Source organism: Opisthorchis viverrini (genome assembly GCF_000715545.1).
Source record: "Opisthorchis viverrini unplaced genomic scaffold opera_v5_96, whole genome shotgun sequence".
Lineage (NCBI taxonomy): Eukaryota > Metazoa > Platyhelminthes > Trematoda > Opisthorchiida > Opisthorchiidae > Opisthorchis > Opisthorchis viverrini.
In genome coordinates this window covers 832,995-850,198 of record NW_008751749.1, presented here as the reverse complement: position 1 = coordinate 850,198, position 17,204 = coordinate 832,995, and the positions used below count along the sequence as shown (strand labels likewise).

Here is a 17,204-nt window from a genome sequence, read left to right as displayed (position 1 = left end):
TCGATAACTCAGTATTTTGCTGTTACCTAAGTAACGTCAAAATAATTTTTTCCACAACACCTTCAACCGAATTTTGGGTTCTTAACTAAATCCAGTTAACAAGTAAAATCATTTGCGCAGCTAGTTCTCCAGACAAAGTTTCATACAGATTTTCCTGAAGCCACAGTGCGCCACGTTCGAATATAAACTGCAACTCAAAGGGTTTCAGGCGTGTGTCACGCCACCTGACTGGGAAGTCCTGACTGGCGGGTCAATCGATCGTCACAACCAGGTCAGTTACTGGGTCGTCGTTCGATCGGTCGGTCGGTCGGTCGGTCGGTCGGTCGGTCGGTCGGTCGGTCGGTCGGTCGGTCGGGCACACCAATCACATCGCTCAAGTGTGAACACGGTCGCCTGTTCAGATGTGTGAATTCGGATGCGTCCAACGTGCGTTGGTGGAATAGTGGTTACACGCTCGCCTCGCATGTTGGATGTCCGGGGTTCAAATGCCGGCACGGCCATTGGTTGTGCACTGCTGATGAGCTCTAATGAGAGCGGAACTCGAGTCCAGTGCTTCCCTTTGGTATATACTCACCGGAATAATTACGCCAGTACGGGAGGATGACCGTTCAAACGAGAGTGGTGTGACTGAGAGTAAAAGGGGAATAACTTCAGCAAATTCCGGGGTCTTTTGTTCAACAGACAACCGAAGGTACCCCGTTGTTGATAAGCAGGTGCAAATTTTTCAGTGGGTCTACGTCGACCCAAGGTGACAAAATTACCTGGAGAATGATGCCAGGTTGACAATGAATACCACGTTGTCCCCTGTTCATTTACCTACTGGATGTCCTTGTGGGTGGCCAGTACTAACAACCGCGATTAAGGGACTGCAGCGATGAAAAATGGTAATGTGGACTTCAAAAGAGAGATTCAGGCTCCTGTTCAAACGGATACCTTTTCGGATGGCGATAACATGTTTCTGAACTAAAAGACCTTTGGAGATCTTTTTTAGTGTCGTCTTTATTCATAGGAATAAAGTGCAAGGTCCGAAGTTCTTATGGCGGATGACATATCGCAATTGCTCCTTAAGGCGCTACTATCAGCATGTCACGCATGCGTTTACCTATCTGAAGTACATTTGTGTAAGACACACTATCTCGATAAGTCATATTATTACGCGGGTGTTATTAAATATCACTGTAATGTAGTATGTGTGGTTATATTGTACTATAGTACTATTATAGCAGTCTGTGTTGTATCTAAAAGCACGCACTATTCTAAGGAAGATCACATGTTTTGCATGTCAAAAGTAGCTCGGACAAAAATTGAGTTTCAGTCAAGGTAGAACTTACAATAATGCGGTTTTCACACTGAAAGATATGATGCCGTTTAGACGAAGCCTGTACACGTGTGAAACTCTGGCAGTTTCGTTCTTGGTCTTTGACTCTAATACCGGATTAGAATTAAAGTCCTTCGGAATTCGCCAACCAAACGGTCGATACCTCACTTTGGATCACGTGGTTTCTTCGCCTTCCGACCGGAGCCGAAAATTCAAGCTTTTAAATCTATTCCACACCTACTGGCATGTTAACACAATGCACTCGTGAACAGAACAAGTTGTCAGTTTGGCTAGTTTTCTTTTGTATGTTTGTGTGATTTGCGTTTTGTGAGCAGCCTGTGAACTTTTTTGCCGGATTCAAATGCGCCACTAAGGAAGTCCAAGGGAATAAAATCCAGTGTGATGGTTGTGTTGGATTTAGTCAAATGTGTCAACGTGAGAGATTCGAAAAGTCCTTCCACAACGGTTTGATCACAAAAGCAGTTTGGCGAAGCAGTTTTGCATTTTTTTATTTTTTCGCCTTCATAGAAAGACCGCTATTGGATGGGCACGTTATTACAGAGTGAATTCATAGACACAGGTGATAAACCGAGTTGTAGCACACCAGATGCCAAGCTAGTCCCCAGAAGGGGTAAGCAGAGTTACAATCTGGCTTATTGTGCTCTACTTATCACAGCAATTGGAAAACAATCGACTGATGTTGGTGTCATGCGAAAGAAAGGTCAAAAGACCAGGAAGGTGTACGGCGTCGAGCATTCCTATCGAACCCTGCTGAGCTGTATTCCACATTTAAAGTGCATTTTTTAGGATTACTTCCTGGGATTTTCAAGAGCATGTGGGGGCGAGTTGGGGTTGGAATTTAGTGTCCCTTTTCTTTGCCGCCGCTAGTACCCTTGACACTCTCCAGATGACAGTAAATTAGCCAGTAAAAAAGCTGGCTTATTTTGGTTCATCCAGGTAACTTTTGCCCTCAAATTAATCCTTTGAATAATCAAGCAAATCCTCTGAATTTGATCGATTGCATCCTCATTGTTGAAGATTAGATTGCGTCGTTTAACACTTTATCAGGTGTGATCATTTGTTTGCTTAATTTATGCAAATGGCTTTTTGCGTGTTCTTGTGTACCGGACACGAGGAACATCGAAAACTTTGCTGGGGATACCTGACGCTCAATTCTAAATTAAAAGACCTATACAGGTTCAATGCACGTCCGTCAGGAACTTCAAACATTGTGGTGGCCATTTGTCTCCTGACGTTTTTGACAACAAGATCTGATTACTTCCCTTCTTGCTTTCGATTACCCCGCCCATCCGTTTTCCACAAATTAGTTGCAAATTAGTTACAAATAAGTTAAAAGTCTCTTGTTTTGTTCACATTCAGACCGAAGATTTTCAGTTTGTTAAAAGGAAACATTTCTCAGCTTCATCGGTAGGATTCTAGGGCACTGAGCACGCGGAATACACTCACCCATCACCAAGACACATGGTGTTCGTCAAGGTCACATAACTGACTTTACCGAATGCAAATCTTCGTGAATGCAGCACGCAAGTATATTTTCTGAGGAAGGTTAAAAAGTTCAACTGAAAGGGAAGCAGGGAAATTCAGTTAAACTGGTGGTTGTAACAAAATTTTACAAAGTTGACCGAGTGAGTGTTTAGCAGCTCGCCGAGTTCGACACCTGACTTACAAACATTTCTTCACCACTCAAGAGGACATTGTTAGCCCTCGTACTGTGTAAAATTAAGCGCGATGACCAACCTCGTGGTGACAGGTAAACAAAACAGCTCTTTTTGATATGCATACATGGGCATAAAAGTGTCTTTAAAAAAATCTTCTGCACAGGGATGTCATTTTTCAAATACAAGTTTTGCCTTAAGATATATTATTCTGCTCCCATCAGAAGTGAGCTGAGTTTTGGTTACAATACCCAAATGGGCTGATCCTGTCCTGTACACGCAGAACTGCTATTTAAATATGTGGCAGACGGCTTAGGATAGATGGGAAGACCAGTCCACAGAATCAGTTTAATAACATTCGAGGTGCTCTCACAGGTTGATCAGTTTCTCATGTGATATGGGCAAAATATAAAAAGCATAAACCCTTTCTGCTCAGTTAATTAAGGATCAAGGTTTTCTCGATAACATATATCGGTTATGACTAGTTCAAATTAAATCAACACCCGGTATATAAAACAAATGGAACATACTAGAGCTCAATTTTCTGAAGTTTTTTTAGATGTGTCTCTAGGAGAACCTGATCAGTTTCAGCATATTCCGCTCAAACCAATTCATTACTAAGGTTTACAAAGTGCGCCTAACGAGGCAATTTTACGGTGAATTTGAGTGGGGGTGATATGGTTCTGATGTTTAGACCAGTATTGAGTCAAACTCGCTTGAACGTCTGGCAAATTTAACCCCGAGTTGTTGCAAGCTTACGGCTTTCCATAACGGGTAGTGTGTTTTTAAGAGTCAACTACGTTCACTGCGCCCAGAATCTGCATGAATCTCTATTCCATACACTGTTTAGCCCGTATTTGACAACCATTTGTACCAACCTTTCGGGTTTTGTATAGCTTATAGGTGATAAAACGTGCAAATCAATCGTTCCGATGCATCGATTTGGTCAGGAGAGCATGGAATGCGAACGCACGAAGGTGTACAAGACCGTAAGCATGGGCACTTAAGGGATGATACTGGAAGTTTCCTGGATGTCAACCTGCCCAATGTAGATAACCGGGTTTAACAAATCCATCCAAGTATCACCTGCCATTCAGAAAATGTTCCACCAGGTCTTCCATTATGATTTCAACGATGGGGTAATGCGAGCGGACAAGGACAGTTGTAGGGCATTACGATCGTGGACACGCATTGCTAGAATAACCGTTTCAGAAATACGGGTTTTCCTGGCACATTTTAAGGTTTTACAATGACATAGCCCGGTCTTACATGACGAAAGTGAACACCGAAGACAAGTTTTTGACTGTTTGACCGTGTATCCAATGTAGCAGTTTTACCTACTGTTAATCGGCAAGTCCGCCAGGGTGTGGCATATATATATATACATATATATATATATATAACTTGAATTACATATTTGAGTTATAAGGTCGGCCTCAATGGAAGTTGTCAAAACTGCTAGTCATCTACCCACCACACATCTGTATAGTGTTTATTCACCGATCGAAACGCCCACGAACTGTGTAGTACCGATGGATTCAAGCAACGTCCAAGCAGCCATAAAATGCCTTGTGGCAATTAAGAACTATCTACCCGAATCTCTTGACAATACCAACAGACTAGCTACACACCGTTAGTTCACTAACGGTGGTAAATTACTAGCTTGGGCCAATAGAGGAGTTTGTTTAAACTCTGTTCGGGTGGGTTTTTCAAACTTCTCCACAGAATTGGAGGTTTTCGTCGGACCTTCCGAAATAGTTGAAGCGTAGTTGACAGTTGCTTTGCTTACCAAAGAATGGTGGCACACCATGTTGACAGTCCTATATTCCCCATTCGGTAGGTGTTGACATGGGGAACAATAGAAAGGGATATGGCAAAATGTTACAGTGTTGAGGGTTTTCAAACAAGGTGTTTTCCACTGCTCGTAGCTGTTCCTCAAATACCTTCGTTTTTGGCAAATGGTCCTTGCTTGATTTGTTCCCCTGATACGCGGGAGAAGTTTTTCGTACAAAGTACCTATTTACTAGGCAGCTGAAGCTTAGTAGTTTGCTAAGTGAACTGGGCAAAGTGGTTTTTGACACCATGGATGATTTTGGATAGGTAGTTTAGAATCCATGAATGCGTTCAGCTAAGTGATGTGCAATAAAGTTAAAAAACAGAATCGTTCCTTGTTTTAACACAAGTGTTTCTTAGGTGTAAGCGCGTGCAATTTCGCTTTTATAAAAGGACCTGTTTCAACCATTAGTGAACTTTTTCATCCTTGTTCGGCCACAGGAAAATCCAATCAAACTCAACCTATGGTTCCCACTGAGTCGTCATTTTAGAAACTAACTTTGCAGTCATCATTTCACATATGACTTCGGTTCTGAGGAAATATTACTTGATTTTATACGCATGTAGTGACACAAGCGGATCAGTCAGTCCGATTGCCAACCAATCACTCGGTTAGTCCGTCGAGTTGTCGATCAATCTGCTAGAGTAACGGACGAGTCCCGCAAGATCAGAACCATCTCAGAGCGCCTGGTTGCTATTCCGAGCTGTATATTTATTCACCGCACGCTTAAAGAATGTGATGCCGCTGTTAGTACGCCGGACTGTACCGGATTAGTGAATATTTTGGACGCTTTAAGTTGTAATTATATGTTCCCTTGATAAATTAACTATATCTGGCTCTATGATGTCAGGCTTATTAGCCAACGAATCATTTCTAGAGGCTCGTTGAAGGAAAGCGTCGGCAAAGTTTTTGTACATATAAAGTTTGATAACATACTCATTGACCTAATTTGTATACCGAAAGGTATACGATCTTCACATGATCTCTCGTAAGAGACCTTGTGAAGTCGAGCATATTAGAAGGCCTTGGATGAGAATCAGCTTCAGGAACAACGAGAGGTACTTGCTCCCTCAAAACTTACGGGAAGCAATTTTTAAACAAATTGATTACTGGCCAGCAACGGTGTTTCCTCCTCAAGCTGAATATAACTAAGTTTACAGACTGTTTTCAGTTTTCCTTGGAAAGAAGGGTTATCGGGGACGGAATAGCGTCTGTCCAATTCGTTTCAGCTCTCATCCTTGCTTTAGTTGTGTCTTCTAAAGCATGATCGATCGTCACAACCAGGACACTTACTGGGTCGCGGTTCGATGAGTCGGGCACACCAATCACATCGCTCAAGTGTGAACACGTTCGCCTGTTCAGACGTGTGAATTCAGATGCGTCCAACGTGCGTTGGTGTAATAGTGGTTACACGCTCGCCTCGCATGTTGGATGTCCGGGGTTCAAATGCCGGCACGGCCATTGGTTGTGCACTGCTGATGAGCTCTAATAAGAGCGAAACTCGAGTCCAGTGCTTCCCTTTGGTGTGGAGTCACCCAAATAGTTACGCCAGAACTGGAACACGGCCGTTCAAACGAGAGTGGTGTGGCTATGAACAAAAATACATTTCCCGCGAAACCCCAAAATTGTAAACCATAATCATTGAAGGACTCTTCTGAATCCAACTTACTTGTAGTACAAGTGATTTCAAGCAATAAGATCCAGATTAAAATTCACCCCGATATCCTGCATGCTACACAGAAATCACCCTTGAGTTTGGAATTTGGCTTCCATCCTAAATTTGATCAGCTCGAGGGTCACAATTTTGCAGCTCATGCCTCATTCTCCGGGAGCAGCACCCCGCCGCGCAGTGGCCTACTCTGATTCAGATAGCAACTTAATGGTATCGATTCTCAATTATTGGGAACGATGCCAAAATCGACTGATCATAGCGGCGTACTGTTTAAAGCAACTGACAAAAAATCAAAAGGTTCAATCGAGACGTATCTGGTATCAACCGCCTCTCATCCAAAAAGCACAGTTTAGTGAAGAGTTAGTGAAGAGTTTTATGGACGCCATAAGATGGCTTGGAAGCCCCAAAATTGATTAATTTCAGTAGAACCGGGTAAAGTGGCATCTTTGCGCCTTCCTGGCTGATGAATTTTGAAGCTCTACATGATGTAGCAACTAAGCGATCCAAGTATCAAGCATGCCTAAAGCTTCGAGGCAGACTGCCAATCCAAGTTCTCTCTTACTTCATTCTGGGCTGGTGTGCGATGAACTTCGCACGAAATCCTCAATCATCATTCATAGTTGAGCCATGCAACAACCTACTGGTCAGATTTGTCTCTTCCATTCCTGTTAGGATGCTTGGGAAATTTATTCCTGATCTGCTTTTCTGAAAGTATTGAGAATTCTTTGCTGATTCCCAGACCTGGTCTTTCTTTTTGGCGAATCATCGGCCGCGTGTCATTGGGGTTAAACACTGAGGCTTCGCTGACGTAACAGAAGAACCCGAATATTTATTGCCGGATCGTTGTTGTCGAGGATTAACCTGCGACCAACAATCTACGCCAAATCGCTGAGTGCACCCACTAGGTAGTGTACGAATATTCTACAATACACAGGTACAACAGAACTGCCAATAACCACAACCGAACTCAATTTTTTTCAGCTTTTTCAGAACTGGGGAATTTCACAGAAACCTGGGAGTAGAGTTTTGATGAGAATCCTTTCTGGCTCCTTGATGACATTTCCCTTTCAAGGATTTTTGTGTATGAGGCAATTTGTGCTTCGGATAACTCTTTCTACGTGAAAAATCTGAAGTTAAAATATCTCCATATGAATTCTGGAAATCTCGAAGTTTTTAAACAAAATAAATTAACGTCACAACTTTGACAAGGCATTCAAGTGAGTTGCCACGGTAACTATGGAATCAATCTAGTCATTATAAAGTGTGACGCGTCCAAAACACGTTCATTGATTGAGTTCATTGGTGAAAACTGAGGGTTGAACGACGGTCGTTGTATATGTATGTCTCACTATACTATCATAGTATGTCAATCTATTAATTTTTATGTCTTCATCGAGATGCTCTCAAAGTACCTGACACAAATGTGTCTGAAAATAAGACGAGACGACAATTTCTGGCATAGCCGCCTCGTGTGGTGATTGGACGAATCATCTGATCGCTCGCAATTTAGACAGGAAAATGATAAGATCCTCGGGAAGTGTATTCTGCAGTTCCCTCCGAACAAAGGATACTAAAGGCCAACGAATCGTGCGAACTTAATTTGATAGTAATTGAACTTTGAAGAAAAATATAAGTATACATAAGCTTACCACATGCTGTGTGACTTAGGATACCAGGTCTCTGGTAATAAAATGAAAATCATTCCACGTGGTGACGTAAAATCTCAAGCTTTTCAGCAGGCTTCCCGTACAGATAACCTCATTTCCACAAACTCCAAAGTGCCCAAAAAAACGACTTTTATTAAGTGCGTCAGGGGACTAATGAACAAAAGTCTTTACCGCGGTGTATTACGTAAATGTGGAAAGGTAATGACAGTTATAAAGTTTAATTTACGGCAGTAAAATTTGCTAAAAACGTTTTGAAGTTAAAAGTCGTTTCAAGTAAATGTCGTACCAGTGTATCAGCTACTTGATAGAAAACACTCTCAGGGTGACCTTCCAGAACAGATTACGTTGCACATTAAAACAAATATGGTGGGAGAATCAAGGAATGATATATATATATATATAGCCACCAATGAAACCGAAACAAAAAACATGTGGAAATTCCTCTAACATTGTGGTGTTAGAAACCGATTTCAAGAAAGCAGTGGTGATCGATTTAACTTGCCGTTAGTATTTTGAAGAAAACATTTGTTAATATGTTCCACCACTTTGTAGACGCTTTACTAAATACCAGAGCTGGATATCTTCTTTGTGGGGGGGGGGGCATGCATACTAATCCTGAAGTATTTCAGAGGTGTCCCGAGCCTATTCGGTGGTCCTCGAGGGACGAGTTCGGATTCATTTCAACTCTATCTTCTAAATCCTTAACAGTGTGTGAATAATCATCAGCGACCCCCAAGTCCACGTATTCAACCTTTTTACCACGATGTATCCGTATTCGATGTCCTACCTGGCGTTAGTGCATTCACAAATTACCTGACTCTTATCGAAATACATTCATTTGCATACTAATTTAGTTTTGATGGGAGACTGATCTGAAACTCAGCTGATTCCCTTGCTTATGATGTTTTCAAGCAACTGAATGTGCTGCACCAGATCGCCTCATTTCTCAGGTGAGATATCGCGCTCCATTAGGTGACTGTTCCTTGTTAGCTCCGTGGTCAGTGACAAAAAACTAGCCTAACGGAACGGGACATAACACCCAGAACAGGGAAACTCACAATCTTAAATCATAGGGAAAATGAGCTTGCTCGGTAAACTTGTTCAGTAAACTGGATGAACTGTTCAAAGTTTTGTTACAAAATCAAGCGCCAGAACTTGGATTAAACTATGCACAGTTTGAACTATATACCAAAATGTAAATGCTTTTTTCCCGGTGCTTTCAAGCAAAGTACATTTGCATACATGAAACCGCCACCTAATTTTAGGGGCCGCACTGATTCCACCTAAGTGGTAACCTCTGAACATGCGATGCTATTCGTCCGAACTTTGAAAATCGGGTTCCTATGAGGACATGAAGGGATATTCAGAAAACCCTATTTTGTAGCCACTTTCAGGAGAGGATTCCTCATAAATATCACCGCATATCTGCTTCCTCTTGTGACACCACGGATAGTCACACCAACTCAGTCGATTTCTGATTCGTCATGAATTCATCTTTGTTTCAACCTGTCTCCCAAGTAACTAAACCTACACATCCTCTAATACCGCGCTATTCTTAGTAGCTTTCGTTGCTGGTTGGCGTTCGCATTGATGTATTATTTATCACCTAGTGTTCACGTTCACCAGTGTTGCCTTGTGGCCGCCACTGTATGCCGTCGATCAACTTACTGTGCAGTCCGATGGGCCTCGGTCACAATATACCTCATTATTCTAGACACCAAGGGTAAACGCATGGCGAATGAATTAAATTCTGTAGGCATTCCTCTATGGAAGCAGTGCTACGATTTAGAACTCACCTTGTCGAGGTCTACACCAGAAGGAAAGCCATTGGCCCCAAGATCCATCTTATTTACATCCTTGTTTAAACTGAGCCCGCCCTCTAGACCTTATATCTGAGAACGGTTGAACACTAGCATTCGTTTCCTACCTTTGATAAGCCTCGTACCTTGATTTGATATATAGAATAGGAATGCGAAAAAAGTGTGTTTGAGTGTTGCAAGTTTAGTGTCGCGCAGTGAACTTCAGTTGTCTTTTCGCATCCTGACTAGGAAGGGGAATTGTGTTCGCACCATTGTCCTTTACGCAAAAGCTAGGGTTGTTATGTAACCTTGCCTAGGTACGTAACTGGAGAGCAAAACGAATTCACTCACACCGTGAGTTCGTTTCAGTAATCGGTATAATTTTTATCCTGAATTTTGTTAATTCCATGTCAAGGTGTCACGATAAATTTTGTGGACCTTTCTGCACAAGAAAACATTTTCTTTTTAGTACGTTTGTCGTTATGATTCTGTGAATTTTCAGCACGATTTCAATGGAAGTATGATGATCCGGAAATCGTATCGGATGTATTATTCGCAGTGGCTAACGTCGTCAGTTTTGCTAGAACTACTTACCTGATGCCTGCCTTCGAAGCTCTTGGACCATTGCAAATATCATTTACCCGAATGCTCACAGATATCACACGATTTATGGTTCTTTATCTCTTGGTGAGTAACTTTTCGTGCACTTTTACGGCTAGACGAGCTCCAATGTATGAATATCTTTCAGTCTTATGTAGTAATGTGATCAAGAATTTGGAAGAGACCTTTTACGGAGCGCCAACAGTTTGGTGCACTCCAAGATATTGTCAGAATTTTGAGAGTCAAACTCAGAAAAGGATGAACAAAAATTTATACTTTTGTAGATAATTATTACCGTATTCAAGAGATAGCAACTAGAAAAAGCGCTAAATTTTCATTTATGTGACTATGCGCATTCAGTTGTATTGTAGAATATCATAAACGAGAGATTCATTGGAGTATCTCATGAAAACCAAATTGATTTGCAAATTAATGTACTTCTCGAAAACAGTCCAATTTGGGTTCAAGTAGAACATAAGGTTGACGGAAACTCGGGGACTGCGCCTACCTGCTGGGCCTACCTGATGAGCCTCAAGAAGGGCGAAACCGGTCGTGGGCTGTCGAAGAGTTTTCAGCAACCTTGTGAGTAGTTTCCTTTATTAAAATATGTGCCGATTAGTTCGAAACAGTGCGACTCAAATATATGTTTACTTTAAATCGCTCATTTCATTTGTAACAGAAAACATTAGTTCACAAAGTTTTTTTCAATACAGTCAATGTTTGAATCGCCGAGAATCGTTGGACTAAACGCCAGCTGCGGCGTTTGGTTATCCTTTTGTACTCTCCCAGACTAACTCAGTTGTTTATCCATACCTAAATATATAACACATAATTTGATGTGCCGAAATCGAGAAACTGTAATTGATAAATAATAATAAAGGTAATCGTACAGCTTTGACGCCCTGTCAGTGTTTAACTGCCATGCCACCCGACGGATGCACGAGGGCTGGAATACCGCCAGGTTGCCCAAGCCTTGATAGGGGAATTCGAGATGCAGGGGTCCGGTTTGAACGACGGACCTTCCGATCAGTAAATTTGCGACAGTCGCAAATACCTGGTAGTATTGTAAAGCAGGCTGTCTTGTTTGATCCCATCACCAAATACTCTAGGTACGAATAACACTTTGGACTCTACTTAGCTCTAGCAATTCGCCCCTCTCTCTCTCCCTTTCCAGGTACTTCTAGCATTTATGGTCGGCCTTCATAATTTATACTGGTACTATGGTTTACATACAGTTAAGAAAAACGACACCTGTGGGAACACGACAAAAAATGTGCCTGCCACTGAGTTGTTCGAGGGGTGAGTCTTTGATAAATATTCATTCTCATTTGTTGTCTCCGTACCCCTAGGCTAGCTCGGAAAATGTTAGTAAATAGTTTATGAGTTTTCAAGAACCTACTTTCAGATATATGTTGAGTTCGGTTCCACAAGGTTCCACATGATAGGTTGATCATGGTCCTCTGTCCTGAAAGAATATGTTTCCAGCTTCCAGTCTAGTAAAAATCACACAACAGTTTACTCACAAGAACGAGGTCTCCAATATCCCCAGTTTTAGCTAATATTTCTATAGGGGAATCCAAACAGATTGCATTGGCCGGATATCATTCTCCATCGAAAGTTTTTTTGACGTTATGTCGACGATAAACTTGCTGTAACGTGAGCAGATTCCAGGACGATCTCAGTAGTTTAAATCCATAAAATTTCACCATGGAGATGAAGTTCACCTCGGGCACACTACTTTCCTGAACTGTATCCTTCGAACGTCTGGTGGGAAATTAAAAATTAAAATTAAAAACTACAATCTACTGCCGAAAACCAATAGACATAGGAACCGTCCCAAACCACTCATCAACAAACCCAAAGTCCGTGTACGCCAGTAGTCGCATCGAGGTTGGCTTAGGCATCAATCGAGGTTTACATAGGACAAACTGCCAGTGAATTGTACACCGGAATTGGTGAGCATAAAAGAAGGACAGGCAAACCATCAAAGAATGCAGAAGAATACCAAACGCTGATCAAAGACTCAGCGACAACGGACATGCCTAGACAGCGGCTGAAAGCCAAGACGGTGGAAATTACCAAGCATCATAGCATGAAAAGAATCGAGGGTATCCAACTGGCGAGAGCATGTATAGTGGTCCTATATAAACCTGGTTGACACTTTAGCGAAACCAAGAAGTCAACCCGACCAAAGTTTACAGAATCCCTCTTTCTTACACAACCATCTTAGCACTAGCTCATCCACAAAGACGGACGAAAAGTGCAGGCGACGTTCAAGAGGGATCATCCCGTGAATCAAACCGGAAGAACTAGACCTTATACTGAACCCATTGGCCTTCCACTTGGTGATCCACGCACAAAGTCCCTCGGCCGACACCTAACAGAAATTCAGTTTGACTTAGCTGACATGCCACCTTGAATCTCGACCAAGAAGACTCACTTGGCCTGACGAAGCTTTTGTGTCAAGAGTGAAACGTTGCCCAGCAACAAATCCACCGACCGTTACCAAGATACCTACAAGTTCCCAGCCCTTGAATTAGTACACTCCATTCTGACATAATAAAACGCTTTAGTGGAATGAAAATCGCTTTTTTACAAATGGCCTACACCCCCATCACACTGAAGTAAATTCGGCATTCTGTATTGACTTTTATTGATGCAGTCACGTGGGCTACTTTGAAAATGGCACCTAAGGAGGAACGTTTGAGGACCCAGTTATTGCAATCTCGGTGATCCAAAGCGTTGACAAAATACCGCAAAATCAAACCGCATTTATATCGTGGCCTTTAGGTTCCAGCGAAATCCGAGTCATCCCAGATACCCCTGAGATATCGCAGCCATTGGCTGTGTCAAATGGCTAACCACTGTCCGCGTTTACTTACAAGTTGATGTGCGAACCTTCACTAGAATATTAGGTTAGTCTTTCTACTGGTAACTTTTGAAAAAAAAACAACACCACAACAGCCATGTGATGATGTAGCGGTGATACTACTGATGGGGTCATGCGAGTAGTACGTTTTCTCGTAAATCCGCTTTGCTTCTCTTGAAAAGTGAGATCTATTAAGGAAGTTGTGAATTTGTTTGTAGCATTTGGTTGGATTTGAGCAACAGTCAATGTATATCCAGGAAAGTTTAGGAGGACGCGTTCAAATAGGAGATGGATATTCAGTTTTTGTAAACAAGAAGAGTTTTGCTTCCCTGTCCAATAGTCTGTAACTGTTCAGTCGGCATTTTCTAATAATTAACTCCGCAGCGAAAGCCTTCATCCTTCCAATGGTAGAAACCCAGAGGTAGTTGCGTATTACACTGTCCTCTTCATCTAATGGCTGACTTTTGTCACTCTCACTCAGTCTGATGAGTCAGTCTGTCTCACTAGTTGGATGTACTTGCTGGTTACTTGTAAACCGCGGCATTTTCAGGTACACTTGACAGGTTAACAATGATGACTAAGCAAGCAGGTTTCGCATCGTGTCTACTGAATATTCCACCCATCAAAAATCCAAAAATTCGACCTCCGTAATGTTAGACTTTTTGTTGGTCTGCAGCCAGACATATATGTCTATGCTCAGCGTATTCTGTGGGTTTTTGAATGTGAGTCAGTTATGAGCTTATCTGCTCCGAAATCTTGGAACTAGTGGTATTTTGATGAAATGAGTACAGTCACTGATGGATATTTTCAAAAATTCCTCAAACCAGTAAACAAAGTGCTTCGTATTCCGTCAACAAACCTGTACCATAGGTGCAAGTAGTTGGTTAGAAGCCAGCACAGGGTGTTGAACCCATGTTTTCCAGCTCCTGGATTACCTAACCACTGGTAAGAGCGTTATTCAGTGCACTGTTCAGGGGAGCGGAATCTTCTGCGGTAACCATAAACTTTCTTCTATTCGGCTGCGACAAGTTTACCAGTACTTTATTCATATCCGCACGATCTGCTAAAACATTCTTGTTTGGTCTCGTGCTTGGCAAATGGAATGCACTACAACTCCTAATGGAATCCATCACCCCTCCTGCAAGCGGAATACGAAGGTGGAAGGCATCCGTTTAAAAGTTCGTCCACCTGTTCGACCGGGATCTTTGCCCAGACAAATCACAATTCAACAGATACACAGTAATTCTATCTGTCGAGTTCATTGGTCTTTCACATGGCTTCCGACCGTTTTCCGCTTCCTAAAAGACAAACGGATTTTTGGATATTCTTGATTGGGTCTGTTTCAATAGTAACATCAGTTTGGGAAGGAGACTGTAGGATTGTCTGTCCCACCAGAAGCTAACTCCTTCAGGCAACTGGAATTCATGTTTCAGGAAAAGAGTAGACAGATATACTTATTAAAAAGGTGATTGATGGACATCGGATCTCACGTGAATCTTATAACCGCACATACACATCGAAAATGTACGGACTAGGTGAAGACTGTTGCCAACATCGAAGCCAACAAATTACACCTAAGCGATTTGTACATGATGATAAAAACGTCATGGAGGGCGTTGATCATAAAAAACGATCAGATAAAGTCCGACAGACTTTTCATCTCTGAGTCAGACCATTCTGAAACGTACCCAGTTCATTTTGTCCTATTATATACATATATATATAACAATGGGGAGATTTGGTTAGCTCGAAAGTCATAAATATCGCTCAGTGAACAAAATTCATCTACTGAAGGTCAATCCAAGGCCGACGAATGCGCCCTCGAGCGAGTTAGTACTTTAGAAAGCACGGTCTTGCTTCGCGTACACCCTCCTACCTAACACATCCGGTGAACCGACTCACTCAAACGAATGTTCCTCACAAAATTCCTAGAAATAGTTGAGCATTCAGAGACTGGTTTATGCTGTTTACTTCAACACATTCCCTTCGTGCAGCCAGGTACCCAGGTACTCTACCGATCACTTCAATATTCCGACAGTGCCACGCAATTAGTTGTGCCTAGATTGGACTAGACGATTTCCCCAACGTAATTCAGGTGGCTTCACTAACTTCTGTGTGCAGTAGGTGCATACCCAATCGTGTGATGGTCATCCATTGGATTCGTAATTGGGACCCGGATTTCATTGCAAAACCGCTCAAGATAAAACTGGTATGAACGCATTTCTGTCCATCACAAACTTTTCAGACCACCCGCCTAAATTTCCTTTTTTTCCCTCAATTCACTGCACACCAGTCAGCAGCTCATCCCGTCGAAGCAGTGATACGAACAAGTAGAACAGCAGTGTGTGTGTGTGTGTGTAAAGTCCAGGTGAACTCACTAAAAAAGCAACGAATCGGGGCTCATCACTGACGTGTCCTAGTATATACATCCACACAAGAGAATTAAAAAGGTGTGGGAAACGATTTGACCGAATTTGTCTAATGGGGGTGAGGGAAAAGTCTTTCAGATAAGAGGACTTTATTAGTTAATTAAACTGAAACCACCCGATTAGACTAATTCGTTTGGTCAGACTTCTTTACAGAACCGTTAGAAAGATGCTGGGGACTTCCTTGGCTGGTCGAATCCCAGAAAACAACTGGCAAGTATGGATCTTCGGGTGAGAGAAGCGTATTGAACTCAGATAGATCACAAGAATTAGTTATTTTTGTAATGTACTACTCATAAGGTTGCTGAAAATCCATCGACAGCCAACGACCGGTTTTGCCCTTCTAAGGGCTCATCAGGTAGGCGCAGTTCCCGGGTTTCCGTCAACCTTATGTTCTATTCGAAACCAAATTGCACGAAATTAGCGAATATACACTCATTTGCAAACTAATTTGGTTTTTTCGAGAGACTCTCCTGGAACCTAGCTGAATCTCTCGTTTGTGATGTTCTCAGCTACCTTATGAGTAGTACATTACAAAGATATACATATATCGCGATATCTCGAATATCGTAGCGACTGAAACATGAGGCGGCCTGTGTGCAGCACATTCTGTTGGAGGACATCATAAACGTGAGACTCAATTGAGTATCCCGTGAAAACCAAATTGATTTGCAAATGAGTGTATTTCTCGAAAGCAGTCCAATTTGGGTTCAATTAGATCATAAGGTTGACGGAAACTCGGGGACTGCGCCTACCTAATGAGCTCCAAGGAGGGCAAAAACGGTCGTGGGCTGTCGAAGAGTTTTCATCAGCCTTGTGAGTAGTTTCCTCTATGGCAACTTTGACTTGTCGTCACGACTAATTTCTAAAAACTGAGAACAGCAATTCGAACAAACTGGTCCATGTTCTTACATTTGCCGACCATTTGACAGTCCATTCTCAAACCAAGGTTTAAACCGTTATTCGCATTCATGTGTGAGAAACAGCAATTACCGTTATAGCGCCCTTAGTGCTGTGAACGACAAGAACTCCAAATATCAACTAGTTTACAACTGATATGAACCAAACGTGCGGTTGGATGAGATTTATCAGGTCTGGTTATGCATCCTTTGAAGAACATCTTCTGTAATCCTTACCCCTAGTCGGTCCTAAAACTGTGTATGCCGATGCTACAACCGTTTGGAAGCCAACTTTTCTTGAGAACTGTCTATATCGTTTGATCTCACCATCAGACTATTCGCTAGTAACTTTCGAAGATGAATATAGATCACAACGTTATCAGTACCTAACTTCGGTTAGTGTAATCATTCTGCCTGCCGTTCACTTCAAAGTTCAATAGAGGA

The 17,204-nt window shown here is 42.1% G+C and overlaps 1 protein-coding gene across 1 annotated transcript; it reads left to right on the top strand.

Moving 5' to 3' along the window:
• Positions 1-527: 527 nt before the first annotated feature.
• T265_05135 (hypothetical protein) lies at positions 528-6,198 on the top strand (the record flags this gene model as incomplete). The annotated part of the gene is made up of 2 exons (XM_009170059.1): positions 528-698; positions 6,076-6,198. 2 exons carry the CDS (start codon positions 528-530, stop codon positions 6,196-6,198), a joined length of 294 nt encoding a protein of 97 aa, XP_009168323.1.
• Between the last annotated feature and the right edge of the window lie 11,006 nt (positions 6,199-17,204).